Source organism: Rissa tridactyla, chromosome 16 (assembly GCF_028500815.1).
Source record: "Rissa tridactyla isolate bRisTri1 chromosome 16, bRisTri1.patW.cur.20221130, whole genome shotgun sequence".
Lineage (NCBI taxonomy): Eukaryota > Metazoa > Chordata > Aves > Charadriiformes > Laridae > Rissa > Rissa tridactyla.
In genome coordinates, this window is record NC_071481.1 from 711,309 (window position 1) to 732,427 (window position 21,119).

General features: G+C 65.7%; 1 protein-coding gene across 4 annotated transcripts; it reads right to left on the reverse strand.

Annotated features, from left to right (window-relative positions):
• Positions 1-262: 262 nt before the first annotated feature.
• On the reverse strand, positions 263-20,846 carry KCNAB2 (potassium voltage-gated channel subfamily A regulatory beta subunit 2). 4 transcript variants are annotated; one of them, XM_054222654.1, is made up of 16 exons: positions 20,778-20,846; positions 15,076-15,194; positions 14,729-14,770; positions 4,856-4,899; positions 4,444-4,481; positions 4,215-4,294; positions 4,082-4,126; positions 3,870-3,914; positions 3,754-3,797; positions 3,568-3,654; positions 2,317-2,402; positions 1,969-2,089; positions 1,724-1,818; positions 1,427-1,547; positions 1,250-1,338; positions 269-807 (listed from the first exon to the last, which is right to left on the reverse strand). In XM_054222654.1, the coding sequence occupies exons 2-16, from the start codon at positions 15,150-15,152 to the stop codon at positions 718-720; spliced, it is 1,104 nt and encodes a 367-aa protein (XP_054078629.1). In that variant the 5' UTR covers positions 15,153-15,194; positions 20,778-20,846; the 3' UTR covers positions 269-717. The 4 variants fall into 4 exon arrangements, with proteins under 4 accessions (XP_054078632.1, XP_054078631.1, XP_054078629.1 ...); XM_054222657.1 differs by lacking the exons at positions 14,729-14,770; positions 15,076-15,194; positions 20,778-20,846 and adding exons at positions 3,235-3,279; positions 7,066-7,389 and having other exon boundaries at positions 263-807; XM_054222655.1 differs by lacking the exon at positions 14,729-14,770 and having other exon boundaries at positions 271-807.
• Between the last annotated feature and the right edge of the window lie 273 nt (positions 20,847-21,119).

The following is a 21,119-nucleotide window of genomic DNA, read 5'->3' on the forward strand; positions in this document are numbered from 1 at the left end:
GATGCATCTATATGTAAATACAGCTGAAGGCAGGTGTCGCTCTAGGCTCCTGTCTCCCCAGCTGCCTGCAGCCACGCACACAGACATGAGAATAGGTGCAAATTCGTGTGTGTGTGTCTGCGCCCACACGCGCTCACACACTTGCCCACTCGTGCTCGCACACGCTCACCCCACCGAGCCCGGCCCGCTGCTGGGCTGGGGCTGCCCCCCACCCACAGGGCCCCCCCTCCCTATCCCCGTCCCCCGCGCCGGGAGCGGGTGCTGTGGCAGGACTGCAGCCCCACGGCGCTGGGAGGGCAGCGCAGGCAGGGCAGAGGCGAGGGGCCGGTGCCGGCTGGGGAACAGCTTCGTGTTGTCGGGCTGGTGGGTGTACAGCACCCGCTCGCGCCCCGCGCCCCCCCACCTGCACCCCCAGCCACGCGGGGGGCGGCAGCCACGCATGCAACGGGTCCCCGCACCGCGCCGGCGGCACCCGCGGCGCCTTGGGCTGCGGGCAGGGCGGCCGGGCAGCTCGGGGCTCGCCCTGGCACGCTCCCCGCTGGCGGCCATCCCTGCGCCCCGCAGCCGGGTCGGGTGGAAGCGGTGCCGTGGTCCGGGGGAGCGCTGGCTCTCGGCGCTCGCGGTGCAAACCACACTTCTCCACTTCGCTCCAACAAAGCGTAAGCAAGCGAACGGGCGGCGAGGGCGGCGCGGCGGGTGGCGCGTTTGGGCACACGCCTAGGATCGGTAGTCCTTCTTGCTGTAGGGTTTGTTGCCCAGGATGCTATCGATCTCGTGGACGATGGAAGACGACAGCTTCGGAAGGACCTGTGGGGGACGGGGGACACCACTGGGAGTCGGGATGGTGGCCCTGGAGCAGGCGGGAGGATGCAGCCGCCGGTGGCACGTGGCCGTGCCGCGCTCACCGCCTCCACCCTGCCACCTCCGTGCTCCCAGCCCCAGCTTGCCGGCTGAGTGACCCAGTTAGGGAAAGCCGAGGGTGGGCTCATTCCCTGCCGTCTCAGCCCAGCAAAGCCTTGTCTCTGCTGCTTTAGATTCAGCAAAACCCATAATTTTTCTCTCAAGCCAGGTTTGCAACCTCCTTTTCCAGCAGTGAGCGTTGCACGACCGGGCACTGCAGGAGCTCGTGGGGCAGGAGCTCCAGCAGCAAAGCGGGCGCGGGCAGGCGCTGCCCCGTGAGAGGGGTCTGCTCGCCCTCCCCGCCCCCCGGTGAAGCCCCCCCTGTGCCGGTGCGGCGGGGGGCACTGACCTGTATTGCTCCGATATTCTCCATCAGCTGGTCGGCGTTGGAGGCACCCAGCAAGACGGAGCTGACGCCCTCGTTGCGCAGGCACCAGGCTGGGGAGGAGGGAGAGCAGAGCCTGAGCGCGGCCCGGCTGCCCCCGGCGTCCCGCGCGTGTCCCCCCGGTCCCCCCCAGCTCCTTACCGATGGCGAGCTGGGGCAGGGTGCAGCCCAGGCGCTCGGCGATGGCCTGCAGCTCCTTCAGCTTCGCCTGCTGCCGCCGGCCCTCCTCGCTCAGGATCTTGTCCTTCAGCCACTGGTACCCCTGGGGGGTGGGAGGGGGCTCGGATGGGGTGTCACGGTGGGATTGGCGTTTACTGGGACCTTGTGCATCCCCACACTCCCTGGGTCGTGGCTCCTGGATCTCTCGCTCCCGTGGGGACCTTGTGACTCTCCCACGCCCCCCATCCTGCTGCGACCCCCCCCCCCAGCCGGGCTCACCTTCAGCGAGGCGCGGGAGTAGGGGGGGATCCCCCCGTCGTATTTCCCCGAGACGATGCCGCAGGCCAGCGGGGACCAGGTCATGGCTCCGACACCTGGGGACAGAGTAGAGCGGGGGGTGACACTGCCGCCCCCCAGGCCCCCCGGACACCGTGGCTGGACGTCCCTGGGGACACAGGTTGTGTCCCGCTGACCGCAGCGCTGGGCTTTTGGGGGGGGCTGGGAGGGGACTGCCGCCGCCATACCTATCTTGTGGAAGAGCTCGGGGAGCTGCACCTCCACCTTCTCCCGCTGGAACATGTGGTACTCGGCCTGCTCACAGATCGGCGGGATCAGGTTGAACTGCCGGGCCACCGAATACGCCTCCTGCCAAAGAGCCAGGACCCTCAGTGCCCCGCCGCCCCGCTCCGGGCCCCCCATTGACCCCCCCCCAAGCCCCCGGCTGAGCCCTGAGAGCTGCCCCAGAAAATAATTAAGGCTCCAGCGCATCTGCAAGCGCTTGGCTCCCGACAGCTGCTGTCTAATTAAATCAGCGTCACCGGCGGCAGCAGGGCTGCTCCGCCGTGGCCGTCCCCGGCCCCCCGGGCCCCTACCATGATCTCCATGGAGCTCCAGCGCGAGGTCCCCCAGTACATGGCCATCCCCTGGTTGATGACGTGGGTCATGGCTCGCACCGTCTCTGCCGGGAGGGAAGGGGAGAGCGGCAGGCGGGGGTTAGCGGCGCGCCGCGCTGGGCTGGGGGGGGGTGGTGGCTCGTGCCGTGCCGACGGCTGGCGAGCATCCCGCTCCCCAACGCCGAGGAGCTGGGTTGTGCCCGGAGGATGCGTTTGGAGGAGCAGGATGGGGACCGAGGGAGCAGCCGCTTGGGATGTGCTGGGGACCACAGCCGATGCCGACATGCCACCGGCGATGCCGGGGCTCTCCCGGCACAGGGAGCAGCCCAACTCCTGGCACCAGCCCCACGCCCCGCCAGGTACGAGCACCGGTGCCACACTTGGAACCCAAAGCATCACCCGTGTGCTGAGACCCAGCAGAGGGAGGGAACGAACCCTGGACCCCAAGCGAGGGGCACCGGGGGGTCTCTGGGGGGAGCCGGCGCTGAGCCATGCAGGCCAGGGCTAAGCCAAGGCGCTCCTGCAGCCAAAGGCGGGCAGCGGGGGGGTGAGGGGTGCGAGGTTTGCCTGGTCGGCACCGGAGCGTGCGCCCCGGTGTGCCCACAGCTGCCCTGGCGAGGGGGGGCCCTGCCGCGGTCCCGGCTGCAGAGGCTGCCCCGTGGCAAGGACCGCGGGGAGGCTGCCGACCCTCTTCGCTTTTTTCCCCTTTAACCGCAAGATGGTCTGAAGGGGCGGGGGGTGTTTTTGTTGTGCTGCTGCTGCCTGTGCGTTCTATGGCGGGGTTTGCTCGGGGCGGGGGGACGGGGATGGAGTCACAGAGGAGTGGGGGGTTCTGCCCCAGGAATTGCCGCTGGGACGCAGGCAACGGCTGGCGGGCAGAGTGCGGGCAGGGTGTACCTTCTACGATGAAAGTCCTGGACTTGGAGGAACTAAATGGGTCCCCTGGTGATAAAAGAGAGATTTAGAGAGAGTGGATTCGGTCACTGCCGGGACGGGGGCAGCGTCCCCCTGCCGTGCCGCCAACCTGCCCCCGCCGCAGCCCAAGGGGGTCCTGGCACCGGGCTGGGGGCGGCAGAGGCTTTAACCGTGGTGCGAGCGAACAGTGGCAGCGGAGGAGCAGTTTCTGCTTGGGAAGGGAAAAAGCCCTTGAAATAAAAGCCTGGCACAAACCAACCGCGATGGCGATGAAAGGCGTCGGGGAGGAGCACAGCACCGTGGCGCGGCACCCACCTTCCATCGGCGTGTTGGGGTCGGGCCGGTTGGCGAACACCACGTCCACGTACTCCAGCTGCAGCCGCTCCAGCGACGCCTTCAGACCTGCCACACCGAGGGGACCGTCAGGCGCGCCGGGCTCCGTGCCGCCCGCCCGCCCGTGAGGAGCCGGCACAGCCAGCAGCGCCCGGGGAGCATCCCTACCTTCTATGATGTGCTTTCGGGACAGACCCCTCTCCGTCTCAGCCCTGGAAAAGGAAAGGTGAGTGAGAGCTCGGCGTGCGCCGGCCGCTCTGCCGCGGGGCGGGTGCGATACCTACTTTCCTCCCCAGAAGATTTTGGTGGTGATGACCAGGCTGGACCGTCTGCAGGGAGAAAGAGAGAGTCAGTGGCAGCGGCACCCGCAAAGCCCCGTGTGCCCTGCCCGCTTCCTGCCCGCACTCTGCCTGCTCCCTGTCCATTCCCTGCCTGTTCCCTGCCCGTCGGCACCGTGGTGACTAGATTTGCCTCACAGGAACGGTGCCCGGCTTACCTCCACCCTTTCTTCTTGATGATGTTCCCCAGCACCACCTCGGCCCTACAAGAGAAGGGGACGTCAGCTGCCGGCGTGGCGGCCGGGGCGCAGGGCGAGGCCCCTTGTGCTGCCGCCGAAGCGGGGTACCTACTTGCCGGCGGCGTAGACTTCTGCCGTGTCGAAGAGATTAATGCCGTTGTCGTAGGCTAAAGTCATCAGCTGTTCCGCCATCTGTGAGAGCAGGGAGGGTCAGTCGGGGCGGCGCACGCTCGCGAGCACAGTGAGCTCCGGCACACCGCGTGCGCCGAGAGCAGCCCCCGGCCCATCCGCTCCCCACTGCGCTCGGGAAAGGCTGAGGAGGGACGGGGCGCGATTCTTACCTCGTCTGTGATTTGCCCTCCAAAAGTCACCCATGTCCCTGCAGAGGAGAGAGGGTGCACGCACCGTGAGCACGGTGAGCACGAAACGCCGCTGCCCCGAGACCCCAGCCACCCACCCCGGCTCCCCTGGCACAGCCCCGGCACGCGGCAGCCACGGTTGTCCCCACCGCGTGCGGCATGGTGCTCCCAGCACAGCCCGGTCACTTCCTATCATGTCGGAGGAGAAAAAGAGAGAATAATTTGACAACTTCTGGGCTGCGTCTCAAAAGTGCCGCTGGGCCGGAGGGAAACCCTTTCCTTCCCTTGGCAAAGCATCACCGGAGCAGGCGAGCGCCGCCCTCGCCGTGGAGCGCTGGCACCAGCCACGGGACGGAGGGGACGCCGAGGGGCCGTGGCAAACCCTGGCACTTACCCAGGCCCAGGCAGGACACACGCAGCCCAGACTTCCCGAGGTTCCTGGAAGACAGAGACCTGTTAGGAAAGCCGCGAGAAAGCCCCAAAACACCGTCTCATGCACCCGCCTGCCACCGAGTGCACCATCCGCGTGGGCTGGGAGGAGCGGTGGTGATCCCCGGTCCCCGTCCCGGGTCCCCGTCCCTGCCTGGGGCGGTCCTGCAGTGAGGGTCCCCCCCATCCCCGGCCAGGTGTGCCGTGGCTTGCTGTCGGCACGGCCAGCACCGGCCCAGTGATGCTCTTTCCTAGACGCAAAATAATCGCTGTGCCTGGCAGGGTAACCGGGAGCGGCAGCGGGCAGTGGCATGGTTAAAGTGGCTCCCTGTGACAACGCCGGCATGTCCGTCTCCCCTGCCAGTGCCACCAGCGCGGGGTGACAGGGCAGGAGCAGGGGGAGATGGCACGGCAGCATCAGGCCTGGAGCATCTCACATATGATGTGAGCTGCGGCCATTCTCTGCGGTGTGGCTCAGTGCTCGCATGGGGAGCGGGTGCTGGGGAGCAGGGCAGTGCCCTGGAGAAATGGAGCACCCCTGAAAATTTGGCTGGCACAAAGAGCCGAGAACAGCTTTCGGGAAGGGGGCCAGGTTGGCAGACGCCTTCGCCGTGGTGATGGAGAGCCAGTTTCTTGTTAAAAATGACAAAGGCTCGAGAAACGAGCGTTAAAATAAATAAAGTGTAGGTGAGCCGCGGCAGCTCGCCCGCGCGGGTGTCGCGTAGCAACCAGGAGGCACCGCCACCGCCGACACGGGCACGGGGAGCCGGGCCAGGAGCAGCCGCGGTCCCACGGCAGCGGTGAATCGCAGGCTGAGCCGAGTCGGGGCATCTTCCTTCCGCACCACCGCGTTATTGCCCAACATCTGGAGGCGCGGGCGCTCCCCCCCAGCCCCGCATTATTTTTAGAGCGTTTCATGGCGGGGAGAGGCCATGGGGCAGCGGCGGCTCAAGACCCCATGACGGGGGGTCGTGGCAGGGTGCGGGGGGCACCAGCCCCGTCCCGGCCGTCCCAGGCTGCAGGGACATCACCAGGGTCCTCTTGGGCGTGCGGGCACCAGCAGCACGTCGCTGCTCACGGCTTTCCTGCCCAAATGTGGCTTGCCCCATTGCACAACGGAGATGTTAGGAGATATTGAGGGAGGCCAAGTATCCCCCCACACTGCACCCTGGCCTTCCCATCCCATCCGATTGCATGGAGCATCCTCCTGCGCCACTGTCCCCCCTGTAGCCACTGGTGGGGACGCCCAAGCCAGTCACACGCTGCCTGGGTGAGGATGGCCCCCGGCACGCTCCTCCTTGGGATGGGGAGGGCGCGAGCACCGAGCCTGGAGGATGCCACCACGTGTGGCTCCAGCGCCACCACCGCAAGGGTTCGGCATTTGAGAGCTGGATGGGGCCACCCTGGACCCCTCCCCAGCACCCGGGCAAGGGGACTCGGCTGATTTGGACAATGATGGTGGGTGACGGCTGGACTCATCCCCACGCTCTGCCGGCCTGATGCGCTTTGTGCCTAACGTCGGTCACATCTGGGCTGCAGCGGGGGCACGCAGCGGCTGTCAGCTGGACTGTGGTGTGCACGCTCAGCCCGGGGGGAGCCCCAGCCCCGCGCCTGGCTGCACGCTCAGCCTGGGGGATGGAAGCCCCCCACGCTCCACTCCGGTGCCAGGGACGTGGAGCGCATGAACCCAGTGGGTGCTGGCTGGGGGGGGGGCACGACACTCACATGCTGCCCCTTGTTTCCAGCCCCACCGCGGGCAGCTGAGCTCCGAATCCTGGCTTACAGCTCCCCACACGCTTCACAGGGCAGCGAGTCCGTAACGATGCCATGGCAGCCCATGGATTAACACGACTCTCAGACCCACACCCCCCCCGCCCCCGGCTCAGCAGGCGCTGGGGATCCTACTAATCCTACCCCAAATTTTAGGGTCCCTTTCCCCCGCAACCCGCTGGTTTTATGGATCGAAGCCAGCCCGCGAGGAGTGCGCAGTGAGGAAGGCGATGGAGGCGCACGGTCAGCACTTTTAGCACCGAGGAACGTACGGAGCAGGACGCGAGCCGGGGATTCGGGGGGTGCAGCCCCCCCAGCCCCTCTCCAGCCCCCCCCCCCCCCCCCGCCGCCCGGTGAGGACCGAGGAGGCAGCTCCGCCTGCCCCGGCAGCGCCCGTTCTCCTACCGGTACTTCATCCCCGGCTGCTTGCCGCTGGACTCGCTGGAGGAGGGGGCGTTCTGCACCGAGAGCTGCCCCAGGCTGCGGGCCACCATGGCCACCGCCCGGAACTTGCCGCGGGTGCCCAGGCTGGGGCTGCCGGCATTCTGCCGGTTCAGCCGGTCCTCCGCGCTCCGGCTCTTGATGCTGTGCTCGGAGCAGACGAAGGAGACCTGCATGCTGCTCCGCCGGGCCCCCGCGCCTGCTGCCTAAATTTAGCCGGCGCCCCGGGGGAGGCGGGGAGCTCCTCCCGCCCCCCGCTCCGCCGACGTGACGGCGGGGGCTGCTCCGGCACCCTCCTGCCCTCGATATTCCATCGGCGCAGGGGGCGGGCGAGCGGCGCCCGGGGGCCGGGGCCGGGGGGGAGGGGAGAGCCGCGGCGGGGGACCCCCCCCGAAGGAACCCCCCGCCCGGCATCCCCGCCCAGCCCCGCTTTGGGGCGCAGCGGGGGGCTGAGACCCCCCCGGGGCGGGGGAAGGAGCCGCTTGGATCGCGCTGCTCAGCATCCCCCCTCCCCACGGCTTCCCTCTCCTCCCCACGGCATCTCCCCTCCCCATGGCATCCCCCCCTCCCCACGGCATCCCCCCAACCCCACAGCACCCCTCTCCTTCCTACAGCATCCCCCCTCCCCACAGCATCCCCCCTCCCCACGGCTTCCCTCTCCTCCCCACGGCATCTCCCCTCCCCATGGCATCCCTCTCCTCCCTACAGCATCTCCCCTCCCCACGGCATTCCCCCAACCCCACAGCACCCCTCTCCTCCCCACAGCATCCCTCTCCTCCCCACGGCATTCCCCCAACCCCACAGCATCCCTCTCCTCCCCATGGCATCCCCCCAACCCCACAGCACCCCTCTCCTCCCCACAGCATCCCCCCAACCCCACAGCACCCCTCTCCTCCCCACAGCATCCCCCCTCCCCACGGCATCCCTCTCTCTGGTGGATGCGAGCCTGAAACAAAAATCTCCCGGCAGGAGAGAACGGAAAGAACGGAAGCCAAAAATACATAAAATATTTGCTATCCCCTCTTCAAGTCTGTTTTCACTATCACGCATAATGCAACAACATCAATTGTTAAAGAGGAAACACCTGATACTCAGAAAATAACAGCCTGTGGGAGGAAGGAATCGAAAACTTCCCAACCTGTTCCAGTCCCACTAATCTGAAAAAACCCTACACCTACTGCAAGTTTTTTGGGGGGAAGGAGATACAAGGAATGGGATATTTGACCCCCATGCTCTCAGCATGGGATTATTGTCTGTCACGGCAAAAAAATGAAAGAGCAATCCTTTTATTTTCAGCCCAAATTCACAACACATTAATAAAATTGTTCTTGGGAAAATCTGAGGTTAATCAAATACACACTCAGCCTTACTGTAATTATCACGTTAAATACAATTAAGTGTTTAACCAATAGTTAGAAATAGAGATCCTCTTGCTTTTGATGAGCAAGAGACAGATCTCTAATGACACTGATCCTTCACCAGCTCTGGCCACTATTTTACCTTTAAAACTGAGGGAGGGGAAGTGAGGGGCTGTTGAAGAGGGACCAGTTGCCCCACTCGGGGCCGTGGCACCTCCCAAATTTTGCCCAGCACAAGCCAAGCGGATTAAAGCGAAGCCCATCGGCATCTCGCACCAGAGGAGGGAGGTGAGCTGGCTGTGGGACTGCACTGTCTGTGGGACCCCACTGGCCATGGGACCGCACCGTCCGTGGGACCGCACCGACCGTGCCCCCCCAGGTAAGGAGCCGGGAGCGGGACCGGGGCTCAGCTTGCAGGGAAATCACGCACATTCGTCCCCGACCTAATGCGAAATCTTGTAATCTCCTCCGCTTCCCTCTGCCGCAAAGCTCCTTAGCCGGGTAATCCCGCCGGCTCCGGCGCTGGGGGTGGGGGGGGTTGCAGCAGCAATTGGCAGCTCCCCAGAGGAGGAGGAACCCCTCTGGAGACTTTGGGGGTGCATCCCCATGGCCCCCCAACCCGCAGCGGGCAGGTGCCTGAAGGAGCATCGCTGGGGGTCCCTGTGCCAGCCTCTGCCCATCAATAAATAACCGCCCCATGAATATTAGATGGGCTCCTGCCACCGTGTAAATGTTACCTCTGCTGTTGTGAGCGGGGGGAACCTGACCCACGGCACCGCACGCCAGGAGCCGGCAGAGCCGCCGGCCCCAGGGGGTTTGCTGCAGCGGGGAGGCCGAGAGGCACCCCAGCATTTGATGCCACCAGGCTTTCGGAAGAAAATGTTAAGGCACAAGTGTAAATATCCCTAGAGAAAGCTTAATTTTGGGGCCCCAGAGAGGACGAGGGAGGGAGGGAGGATGAATTCTTAGTGCCCGGGGTAACCCAGGCTGGGAAGGACCCTGGGGGAGCTCTGGTCCAACCTCCTGGTCCGAGCGGGGTCAGTGCTGGGATCACACCAGGTCGTGTGGGGCTTCTGGGGTCTGGTCTCGACGGATGGGGACCTCTCAGTCTCCTGGGGCAATCTGCTCCACTGGCCGTAGGAGCAAAAGCTTTTCTATCAGCATGTGAAGCCACTTGACTCTAGATATTTGAAATCGTGAGACAAATGTGACCACTAGTGGCCTTTGAGACACTTCTCTTTCTGCGAGAAGATGGGAACGTACACCCGTCTCTGGAGGCAGAGCTTTGTCACTAGACCACTCTGTGGGCCAGTCTGTCCTGATGGAGCAATTTCCATCAATACAAGGTATTTCTGGGACGTAAAGCAAGGAGGACCCTCTTGGTTGGACCCTTGTTGAAGAGAGCAGACGGGGATTCAGGTGCCCAGAGAAGCTGTGGCTGCCCCATCCCTGGAGGGGTTCAAGGCCAGGTTGGCCGGGGCTTGGAGCAACCTGGGCTGGTGGGAGGTGTCCCTGCCCAGGGCAGGGGGTGGCACTGGGTGGTCTCTAAGGTCCCTTCAACCCAAACCATTCTGGGATTCTCACAGAGGCAGCAGCCACCGTCCCCAACCCTGCCGCCCCCGGCCCAAGCCTGAACTGGCTTATTGGGGGAGCCCATCCCCGCGCCCCATCGCCCACCTGCGATGCTGGGGGACAGGGGGAAGGCACGTGCTGGGCCAAACAGCTTCGTGCCCTCAGAGGAGCCGCGGCCGATTCACCGGCTGCCTGTCGCGGCCTCCCGGCACACGCGGTAACGGGAAGGACAAAAGTCATCTGAAATCCTGATACACCTCGCGCCGCGCCGCGACCCGCATGCAAAATTAATGGAGCGCCAGCGAATGCTCATCAGATGGACACAGCGTCTCCACGGCTGTTCGCTCCAACTGCCTCATCTTTAAAAGCGCGGAGCGTGTTTGCGCTTGAAGCTTCCCGACAGCAAAAAGGAAAATTAAGTGAGAAGCTCAAAGACCATCGACCAAGCACGAGGCAACGGCGCTGCCCCACTGCCGCACACGCCGCGCGATCGCCTTTTGTGCCAAGGGCACCGGCTCCTCCCGACCTTGTCGCGGCACAGGGAAACCAGTGAAATCCTGCAAGCCAGGCATAAAACCAGCGACAAGCAGCATTCCCTGCTCCGTCCCCGCATCTCGGGCCACATTCGCTGCCGTGGCCGGCACCGGCGCTGCCTTACCTGTACTTCATGCCGGTGGTGCGGGCGGTGCTGTCGGCCAGGGAGAGCCCGTGCATCCGCAGGAACTCCTCCAGCGTCTTCGCCCGCGCCGCCGCCCGCACGTCCCGCAGCCGCCGCAGCTCCAGCCCGTCCACCGGCCGGGGGGCCGGGGGCAGCCCCCACTCGGGGGGGTGCCGGCTGGCCACGCTGCGCAGGCTCTCGCTGTACGTCATGGAGAGCATCCCGCCGCCCGAGCACGGGCTCTGCCGGCCGGCCCCGCCGCCGACCACTCAGCGATGCTACGGAGAGAGCTGGGAAAGCGCCCGCCGCCACGCCGGGCTCTGCCGATGCTCACGGGAGAGCCGTGCCTGCGCCGCGATACCGGAACCCCGGTGGCACCCACCCTTGCACGGATCCACGGCAGGTCTGCGGCATGAGGAGGGAAGCGCAGGAGCCCTGGCAAAGCCAATCGCTTCAGCAGAGCAAAGCCCTGGCGGCGGAGCCGGAGAGCGAAGGAAGGGAGGCGATGGCAGTGGGGGCTGCAGTGGGTGCCCACCGTGGCTGCCCCCAGCACGGTGAGCTGCTGCCGCCTGGCACATGCCCCGGCTGCACCACGTCCCAGCGCCCACCAGCAGGGCTGCCACAGACCAGTGCCCAGTGGCGTTCTGGGGCCGGTGCTGCTTAACATCTCTGTCGGCAACACGGACAGTGGGATGGAGCACACCTTCAGCGAGTTTGCTGACAACACCAAGTGTGTGGCGCAGTCGACACGCTGGAGGGAAGGGATGCCACCCAGAGGGACATGGAGAGGCTTGAGGTGGGGCCTTGCCAACCTCATGAAGTTCAACCAGGCCAAGTGCAGGGTCCTACACCCGGGTCAGGGCAATGCCAAGCACAACTCCAGGCTGAGTGGAGAATGGCTGGAGAGCAGCCCTGAGGAGAAGGACCTGGGGGTGTTGGGGGGTGAGAAGCTCAACAGGAGCCAGCAACATGCGCTGGCAGCCCAGAAACCCCCCGCAGCCTGGGCTGCATCCCCGGCAGCGTGGGCAGCAGGGCAAGGGGGGGATTCTGCCCCTCTGCTCGGCTCGGGGGGACCCCCCTGCAGTGCTGGAGGGGTTCAAGGCCAGGTTGGACGGGGCTTTGAGCAGCCTGGGCTGGTGGGAGGTGTCGCTGCCCAGGGCAGGGGGGGTGGCACTGGGTGGGCTTTAAGGTCCCTCCCAACCCAAACCATCCTGTGATTCTGTGGTTTGCATCCCCGTGTGGGACGTGGTGAGCCCTGGGTGCCGGCTGGGGGGGGTGCGAGCAGTGGCACAATTGCTGCTGTTGAGAATCCGGCACCGTGTGCCGACGGGTGGGAGAGGCCAGGACGGGAAAGGTGCCCCCGTGGGGCTTCTTGGGGAGGGTGAGCACCTGTAGAGGGGCCGTGGTTGCCGAGTGCTCGCCGATGGCTGCCATGCCTGCAACGGGCTGCCGCAACCCCGACGGCCGGCCAACAGCTTCCCCAGCAGGCTCCCAGCCGGAGCGGGCTGCCGAGAACAGCCTGCGGCAGAGTGGGCTCCTCACACGCCGGGGGTGCTCGCCACCCCTTCGGTGGGATCTCGCCGGTGGTGGCACCGGCATCGATTTCCCTGCCATGCTCCGCAGCGTCCCTCGCACTCAGTGTCTGGAAGAAGGAGCGGGGACCGAGGCCAAAACCGCGGCGCTGGTGCCGAAGCGGCTGCTGGGAGCTGGGAGCGCACCGTGCCAGAGCTGCGGCGGGGCTCCCACTGGTGGGCTTTTCTTTCCCTGCGAAGCTCAAATTTACGGGAGCTGCAGCCAAAAGCGAAGTGCACTTTCCCGTTGAGGTGTGACCTCCAGAAAAAAGAAGAAGAAATCCCAGGAGATGCTGAGCAGCATCTGGCAAGGGGGGGCTGAAACCCTGGGGAGCTCCTGCGATACCCCGCACCGACGGAGAGCCTCCCGCGCTTCTGCTCTGCAGCAAGGGCTTGGGAATGCAGGGAGATGTGGGAAGGGGATCCCTCTCCTGTGGTAAAGCCAAACCGAATGCTGGCCACCAGCCTCCTCTTCCTGCCATGCCCCAAAGCCGGGCCCGGAGCCGGCAGTGCCGGCATCAGCCCTTCTCTGCAGCTGGGGGGTTTAATTCGGGCAGTGCCCGTGGCTCCTTCTGGGCACGGGCACAGCACCCAGCCCCGGGAGAACCCCTTGTCCCCAGCGGGACCCCCTCACCCCCCGGTGGGATCCATTCTCCCAGTAGCAGGTGGGAAAAGCCTGAGCCGGCTGCACCGCTGCTCCACAGCCTCGCCGTGCTGCCATGACGTGGCTGCAGCACGCGGAGCCGGGGCTTTGGTCTGGGATGCTTTGGGGACTGGGGCTGGGATCCACCGGCCGCCCCATTTCAACTCCTGACTTTCGGCTGAGCAACGTCACGGGGCAGCAGCGAGAGCGCGGGGGCAGCAGGTTCGCCCGCGGGCCGTTCGTTAGCAGGAATCCCGATGCTGCCCGAGGGACACGGAGCAGCAGGGGCTGCAGGAGCTGCCCAAGCCCAAGCAGTGCCGTGCCCAAGCGGGGAAGGAGCGGGGATGGGGACGGGACACAGGCTCTGTGGGATAACGGGGGACCGTTACCGCAGGTCAGGGGCACAACAAGTGGGTGACAGTCGGGAGCGCAGGGCGGCTGCTTGGGAAGGCGTCCCTCCAGCCCAGCTTGCCAAGCTGGGAACTTGTTGGCAATCAACAGCCTGCCTCAAACCGAAAAGACCCCAAACCCCAAACGAAAACCTCCCCAAGGCAACAAACCCCGAGTCACCCCGCACAGCAAATCCTCCCTGCTGCCCGCGGCGGGCTGTGCCCGGCCCCGCGTGCCCCCGGCCCCGACTCACCCGCGCACCGGGGATGCTGCTCATCCACGGCGGAGCTCTGGGCGGCCGGGCTGCCCCGCGGCAGATATAAGAGACGCGGCCGCCGGGTTTTTATGCATTAGGGGAGTGTCGGCGCTTGGCGTCCAAAGCAATTGGCGGCTGCGACGGGCCCCCCCAGAGCCCAGCTTTCTCACTGCGCTCCATTAGCCCTATTAGGGGATTTTCTTCCTCGCAAAGGGGAGCTAAATTATTCATGGCCGCTTCGCTAAAAGCCCGAGGATGCGCCGCTGCTTTATCAAACCTGGCATCGCTGCCTCCGCCCGCAGCCGACCCTCGCCTCGTGGGGACAGGTCCCGCGCCACCGGCGTGCGGAGCGGCAGGGACGGCCGAGGGCCATCGGGGAGCAGAGCCGGTCCCCTGTGGCGGACATAGCCCTCCCCGCGGTCCCCACGGCAGCACTGTCGGAGCCGGGCTGTGGCAGGACCGAAAGACGGACTTACGCGGGCAGGAGCCCTGAAGCCGGGGTGGGTGACGGGCACCGGCGGCAGCTGCCGGCAGGCAGCCCGTGGGCAAGCCGGCTCCTGCCTGTCGGCCTGGGCAGCCTTTCCCACCAGATGTGCCCAGTGGTTCCAGATGCGGCCGTGCCTGACCAGTTTGGCAGCCAAAACCCACCCGTGGCTCGGGCTCGGCAGCACCTGCAGTGGCACATAGCCGGGACAGGCACGCTCGCGGTGCCGCCTGGACAGGGTCTCCTCCTCCCGCCGCGCACGGGGATGGAGCAGGGAGGTCACGGCTCCCCTGGGGGACAGCCCCCCGTCTCCCACCCCATTGCGGCGAGGCCGGACGCGAAGCGCCTGGGAGCATCGAGGCGGCTGCTGGCACGGTGTGCGGGGAAAAGTGCCGCCTTCATTTCAGACGGTAAAAGGACTGGCGGGGGGGAGAATCGCGTTGCCTTCTGTACCACTTAACGACGCTCCTCTTAATGGAAGGAGCAGCGGAGCGGCTGGCCGGGTTCCTGGAGCCGCCCTTGGGAAAAGCCAGCGGGCTCTTCCCAGCACAGCGTCGGTGCAGGATGCTCCCCCCACTTCGAGCCGAGCCCCGCGCCCCTGCGGTGGCTGCCCCCCAGTACCCCCCCAGCCATGCAGGGGCTTCGGCCGCGTCCGCTCGCCGGGGGGATTTTGGGGAGGGGAAGGGCTGGGTTACCTGTAGAACTGGAGCTGGCGCTTGGGGCTCCCGTACCTCGCGCTTCCGACAGCAAAGGGGAGAAAGAAGAAAGATGCCACAAACCCCGTTAGAAAAGTGATGCGGGACCGTGGCAGAGCCGGCGGCCGCAGGGAGGGTCGGGGCACTGGCAGCGGGCACCGGCACGCTCCCCGAAAGTAGCCACTCTTCCCATAACAGGCATCAGTGCCCAAAAATGCTGCTTCTGCCATGTAGGTTTTTAAGTCCTGGAAGTTTTTGCCCAAAGCGTGCCCGGGTGGTTTTGGGGGTGCCGTGGCCCCAGGTTTGAGGACCCACAGAGCCCCCCCAGTGCCGCCCCATACCCTTACCTGTAAATCATCCCTGGGGAGCCCGTCTGCCGCAGCGAGAGTCGCGCCGGGGAGTCAGTGGTGGATTCGGGATACATGGAGCCAGCCTGGGCTCCCCGGAGCCGCTCGCCGCCTCACCCCTGCCGCAGGGGAAGAGAAAAAGAGGAAGAAACGTGGGTTTTTGGGGCGCCCACATGACGGTGCTTCCTGTTGCAGGAGCTCGTGAGCCGGATGGGCGTGTGGCACGGGCAGCGGTGCAGGCAGCGGCAGGCAGGGCACAGCAGCCCTGCCAGCCCCAGACCCCCCACCCCGACCCACCGCCGATCCCATACCCGTTCCATCCCTGCCCTGTGCCCGCCACCCCCAGCTCGGCTGCTCTCCCCGAACTTCTGGGGCTGCCGGGAAGGGCAGAGCGGGGCTGCTTGCTGCCCACCTCGCCGCCCGCCTGGCTGCCCATGGGAGGCGAGCCTGGCATGCCACAGGGCAACCCAGCCACGGCAGCGAGCCACTGACCCATGCCGTGGAGGTCTTACGCCATATCAGGAAACGGTGAAGAAATGCAGGCCTGAAAAATTAGACATTTTGCTGGTGTTTAACACTAAAGCAGCCCCCAGAGGGTTCGTCTGCAAGGGATGAGCCAAGGAAAAGAAAATAGCCCGGCTTTTCTTGCAATCTCTGCGTGACTGTGTGAGCGAGGGTGCAGGAGCTCCGAGGAAAAGGGGGGCTCGCCCCCAGGCACCTGACCTCCCTGTCTCCATCCCCATGCCAGGGGGGCATCCGATGTGACTCCCTACTCCCCATCCCGCAACACTGTCAGCAGTTTCCAGTATCACAGAAAACCACCACACTTCCCTACAAAACTGGGGCTAATTTTTAAATTTAATGTGTCTTTATTTAGGCCCGTGAAATGCCGCAGGTCACGAGCTGCTTTTTTTCCCCAGATGGGGACTGAGAGATGTCCACGCTCCTTCCTTGGCTGCCCTGGGCACAGGGGGAGCGTGGCCTTGCACGGTGTGCTCCCGTCCTGGCAGGCATCCTGCCTGCATCCTGGCACAGCCTGCCCGCATCCTGCATCCCTCCCACATCCCGGCACGGCGTGCCTGCATATTGCATCCTGCCTGCATCCCAGCAGGGCATGCCTGCATCCTGCATCTCTCCCATATCCCGCATCCTGGCACAGTGTGCCTGCATCCCTCCAGCATGCCTGCATCCTGCATCCCTCATCCCTTCAGCATCCTGGCACAGTGTGCCTGCATCCCTCCAGCATGCCTGCATCCTGCATCCCTCATCCCTTCAGCATCCTGACACAGTGTGCCTGCATCCCTCCGGCGTGCCTGCATCCCGCATCCCTCCCGCATCCCTCCAGCATCCTGGCCCCGCATCCCTGCATCCCGGCGCAGCCCCTGCAGCCCACGCGGCCCAATGGCAGCGGCTGCGGCAGCCGAGCCCGTCCCTGCGGAGCTGCCTGCCCGCCCACCGCAGCCCCCGGCCCCGCTGCAGCCCCGGTGCAGCCCCGGTGCAGAGCCCCGTCTCCTCCTCCCCTCAGCGCCGCAGAAACGCGGCTCCCTTCGGTCGCAGCCACCCCAAGCTCAATGAAACCGATTTATTTTTGCGAGGGCAGGAGGGAGCTGCCCCCCCCGCGGCCCTGGACCATTGCACTGCGCGACCCTGCTGAGTCCCCAAAGCCGTTGCGACCCCGCCGGCTTCTCCTGGGGGATACTGGTGTCACCTTCGCCGGTCCCTGCGTCCCTCTCCTGGCAGCAGGCAGCTGCCTGCACCAACGCAGGGCAACGACAGCCGCTGGCCCGGGCAGTGTCTTCACGCTCCTGCAAGTCGCTTCATGCCCACTCAGCGTCACTTAATTAGCGGCATTATAATGAAGCTGAAGGGAGCTGGGGGGATGTCCCTGGATCCCCCCTGCCCCAGCCACAGTGGGGGCAGCCATGCGGCTTCCTTGCCTGCATGGCCACAAGCCGAGACTCAAACTTATTGTAGGGCTTAGGACTGGCTCTGCCTACACATCCTGGGGATCTGTGGGGTGATGAGCTCAGCTCGCCGCGGTTTTCAGCAGGACCCTACACCCCTCATCCGTCACCTCGTGGTAATGCTGGGGGGACAAGCGCGGTGCCTGGCAAGTCTCTGTCAGCATTTGAGGAACTTTGCCGGGAAGCGCTGCTGGACCACTGGCATACGGGGCAGGGCTCGGCATTCTGAGGAGCCGGAGCATGCCGGCCCCTGGGGCCAACCCGCACCTCTGGCTCCTCCGAGCCAAAGGCGCTGCCGAAAGCCTGGTCCCCTTTGTGCTTCCCCATGACCACTCCTGCCCCGTGAGTCTGCAACTGCAGGAGCTCCTGCAGGGTGACGCACAGAAAGGGAAGAAAAGTGTTTTCTTTTGCGGGATGTGCCTGGGACCTGGGTACGAGGGTGCCCCAAATGCTTGTGCTCCCACTGGGCTCCATCCCCATCCCCACCCCTGGCCAGCACAACGGGGGTCACTGAGACACTGGGAGGGATTGTGGCTGGGAAGCCCCCAGGAGCCAAAGCTCTGCTGGGCCAGCCCCGGGGAGGGTCTGCAGACCGCAGCCTCCCAAACGCTGCCGGCAGAGCACGGGGAGGCGGAACTGCACACAGAATTAATTTGAATATAGGGACGAAGCCTCTGCACCTACTGATGAGCCTGAGCCCCCGAGGGTGAGGCGTTGGCGTGGGGGGAGCTGTGGGACCCCTGTCCCGGGCATCCCAATGTCCTTCCCAGCTGTGCAGGCGAGGGATTGCAGGGGAAACATCGCTGAGCATCTCCCCACTCCGGGTACCCATCCCCGTATTTCTACCCCTATTTTACCAGGTTTGTAAACAGCACCCTCAGCAAATGCCCCCCCCCCCCCCAGCCCCCCCCAAAAAAAACACCACGGGAAAGGTGACTTTAGCACAATTACCTACACCGCCCTGCTCTGCCTTGCAAACAACGGCTTTTGACCCGGTGCCTCCTGCCGTCACCTCTCTGTGCCGGGTGCTGGGTGCTGTGCCCCCCCCCCCAGCGCTGCAGGGATCCGCAGAGCGACAGCAGCCCTGCCCCTTCCCTCTGCCCGGGGAAGCCTCTGCTGCAGAGCGTCCTCCCCCTGCCACCGCGGCCCGTGGGCTCGGACATGTTTTCAAGCCGGTCATTAAGACAAGGAACGCGGCAGGTGCTGGGGACGGAGCTGCGACATGTGAGGTCGCCCGTGACCGCGCTGAAGCGCAGGCACCCGGCGCTGCGCGGCTCCCGAGTCAATGACACAGCCCAAAACCACGCGCGACACGTCAGACGGGGTTATTCCTGTATTCCTGCTTTGCCGTCACATACACTGGCAGGAAAGCAATGGGGTCTGTCAAGCCACTGAGCCTCCGCGGGTCCCCGGTGTGCAGCACCGGCAGCCTGCGACCCTTCCCAGAAAGCCCGTGGGCTCTCCGCCATGCATGGCTGAGCCACCGCCATGGCAGCGCTGACCCCCCCCAGTACCCCACCTACCTGCTCCGGAGCTCTAAGGGAGGTGTGCAGTCAGGAAGCAAAAAAAATGAAATAAACCCCCCCAGCTGCTGGCAGAGCTGGAGGCTCGGCAGGTTCCGGGAAGCGGCGCCGGTGCCGGTGCAGCCGCGACAGCCAGAGGCAACCCCAGCAGGTGCCGATTCCTACCCCATTCCCGCTCTGTCCCTGGGAAAAGGTGTCCGGCGGAGGAGGGAGGCCGAGCCCCCGGCACCCCGGGATGCGACAGCACCCAGGGATGCTGCAGAGCCGTCCCTGCCGCTCTCACATCCTGACTCGGCAAGTTTGGCTCCGCCGTGGCGTGCAGCCGTGGCGTGCAGCCCGGCTCCCCATCCCGCCGGTGCCTTAACCGTGTCGGCGCCGCAGCCTGGCTCCGGCAGCACGTGTGGGCAAGCGAGAGAGGAGGCTCATTCAGCAGCCCTGGGGAGCCTGGACCGGGACGCTCCCATCATTGGACGCCTTTAAATCATGCTGGGTGTTTTTCTTTGAAAATAAAACCAGAGTGTCCGCAGACGATGCTGCGGGGCTGCCTCCCAGCACCGGGGCTGGCCCAGCCGCCGCGTCTCCCCTGCCAGCTCCCTGCCCTTCTCCGCTTCTCATCGGCTTTTGCTTTTTGGCCTTCTTGGGCAAAAAACCCAACCTGGAGCGTGTGGTTCTGATACATCCCGGTAATGGGAGCACACTGGTCCCCAGCAGCAGCACAGCACTGTAATCCTGCAGCGATAACCCCACTGATGCGGATGTGTTGAACATGAAAACCAGAGGCCAAACCAGAAAAAAGGGGTCAGGGTTTCGGAATTGTGCCGCAGAGTTTCTTTCGTTTATAAATTAGCAAAACCCTGGTCCCTCTCCATCTGCCTAGTCCGGCTCAGCTTCACTGCAGCATCCTGCCAGCTCCTCTGCCCTCCCAGCGTGGTCCTGCTGGCGACGGGGCCAGCAAGCACCGTGCCCACTCTGAACCGCGCCGGCACTGGTGGGGACCTGCTCGGCACCGCCCGGGGGGTGACCCCAGCAGGTTTCCCTTTCCCTGCTGTGGCAGCTCCATGCGCAACGTGCGACAGATGAGGAAGGACGTGAACCCCATCCTGTTTGGGGAGCACTCCCCAGCACCAGCATGGCAGCAGCTTTGCTTCCCCAGCAGACGGCGGAAATTACTCCCCCATCGCAAGGAAAACAGCCTTAAAAAGTAGAGGCCTGAGGGGCTCGTGAGCCAGTGAAACCAGGAGTTTAAGGCACGGCTGAAGGAAAGGCCAAGGGGAGCACTTGGACAGGGCATCCTCGGGAGGGGGGTCCTCCTTCCTAACCCCGCTGCGTGTCACTTCGGGTAACGGAGCCACCATCTTCTATAGAAAATGCTGCGGTTTTGTCTCCGCTGTGCGTCAAGTGGCTCTGACTACAAACTAGGGGAAGACGTTTTGGGAAAAAAACAACATTTCCATTCTCCTGCCCGCGGGTCTACCAGCACATCGTGTCACCGGGGTTTACGCGCCTGCTGCTCCCTGGTGTGATGCCACAGGGCCACCGGCTGCCCGCAGCCAGGCATCGGCCCGGGGCCGCCCTGCGACACGGGTGGGCAGAACCCACTGTCTCCGCTCCCAGCAGGGCTCCTCGGACCGGGAACGGGACCCACTGGGCAGAGCTGGCTGCGGGGAGAGGGGCCGCCGAGGGACCGGCAGCTTGTGGAGCCGTTCCCGGGGGCAGGAGCAAAGCGCTGCCCGGCGCCAGGGAGAGAAAAAATCGGAGTCTGTGCGCAAAAACTCTGATTTTCGGGCGGAGCAGGGCACGGGAGAGGGCTACCCGAGGGAGCGCCGCCCGGAGGAGGGCACGGCCGGTGCGGGCACCGCATCCCGCGCCCCGAGCATCCCCCTCCGTTCCCGCGGAGCGCTGCCGGGACCGCGCCTGCGCCGGCCGCCCCCCGTTAACGCCCGGCCGCGCTGGGAGGATGCTCAGGGCGCAGCCGACGCCGTGCGGGAAGGGGCACCGGCTGCCCCTCGCAGCCTCCCCCGTCGCTCCCGGGGCGACGAGACAGGCGTTACCGGAGGACGCCGGGGACGGGCGTGCGGCGGCGCGGCCTTACCACCGCTCTGCCCGCGGCCATGCCCGGCTTCGCCACCCGCGCCATCGCCATCGCCGTCCCCCCGCCGCCCCCATCGCCCCCTCGGTCCCGATCCCGATCCCGACCCCGGTCCCGATCCCGCACCTGCCCGGCGTCCGCCGCTCCCCTCCGCTCCGCCGCGGCGCCCTCGTGGGGGGCCGGCCCCGCCCCGCCCGCCGCCCATTGGCCGCGCCGCCCGCCTCTCCAGCCGCATGCAAATGACGGGGGGGAGCCGCGCCGCTCCCATTGGCTGCAAGCGCCGCCCGGGCCCCGCCCTCGGGCCCCGCCCCCCGCGGTGCGGCACCATCGCCCTAGTAACCCGATGCTGAGCCGGGCGCGACCACCCGCCCGGGGGGGGACGGCCTCCGACACCGACACCACCGACACCGCCGCCGCGCCCCGCACGGATCCAGGACCGTCCCGCCGCCTTCCCGCTTCTGCCGCGCC

Excerpts from the sequence above, each read along its gene's own strand:
- KCNAB2 (XM_054222657.1), bottom strand. The coding sequence starts at position 7,277 with ATGCAGGTCTCCTTCGTCTGCTCCGAGCACAGCATCAAGAGCCGGAGC. Across the intron at positions 4,295-4,443 it reads GAGGGCAAATCACAGACGAG|ATGGCGGAACAGCTGATGAC; the intron begins GTAAGAATCGCG and ends CTGCTCTCACAG. Across the intron at positions 4,127-4,214 it reads GAAGTCTACGCCGCCGGCAA|GGCCGAGGTGGTGCTGGGGA; the intron begins GTAGGTACCCCG and ends CTTCTCTTGTAG.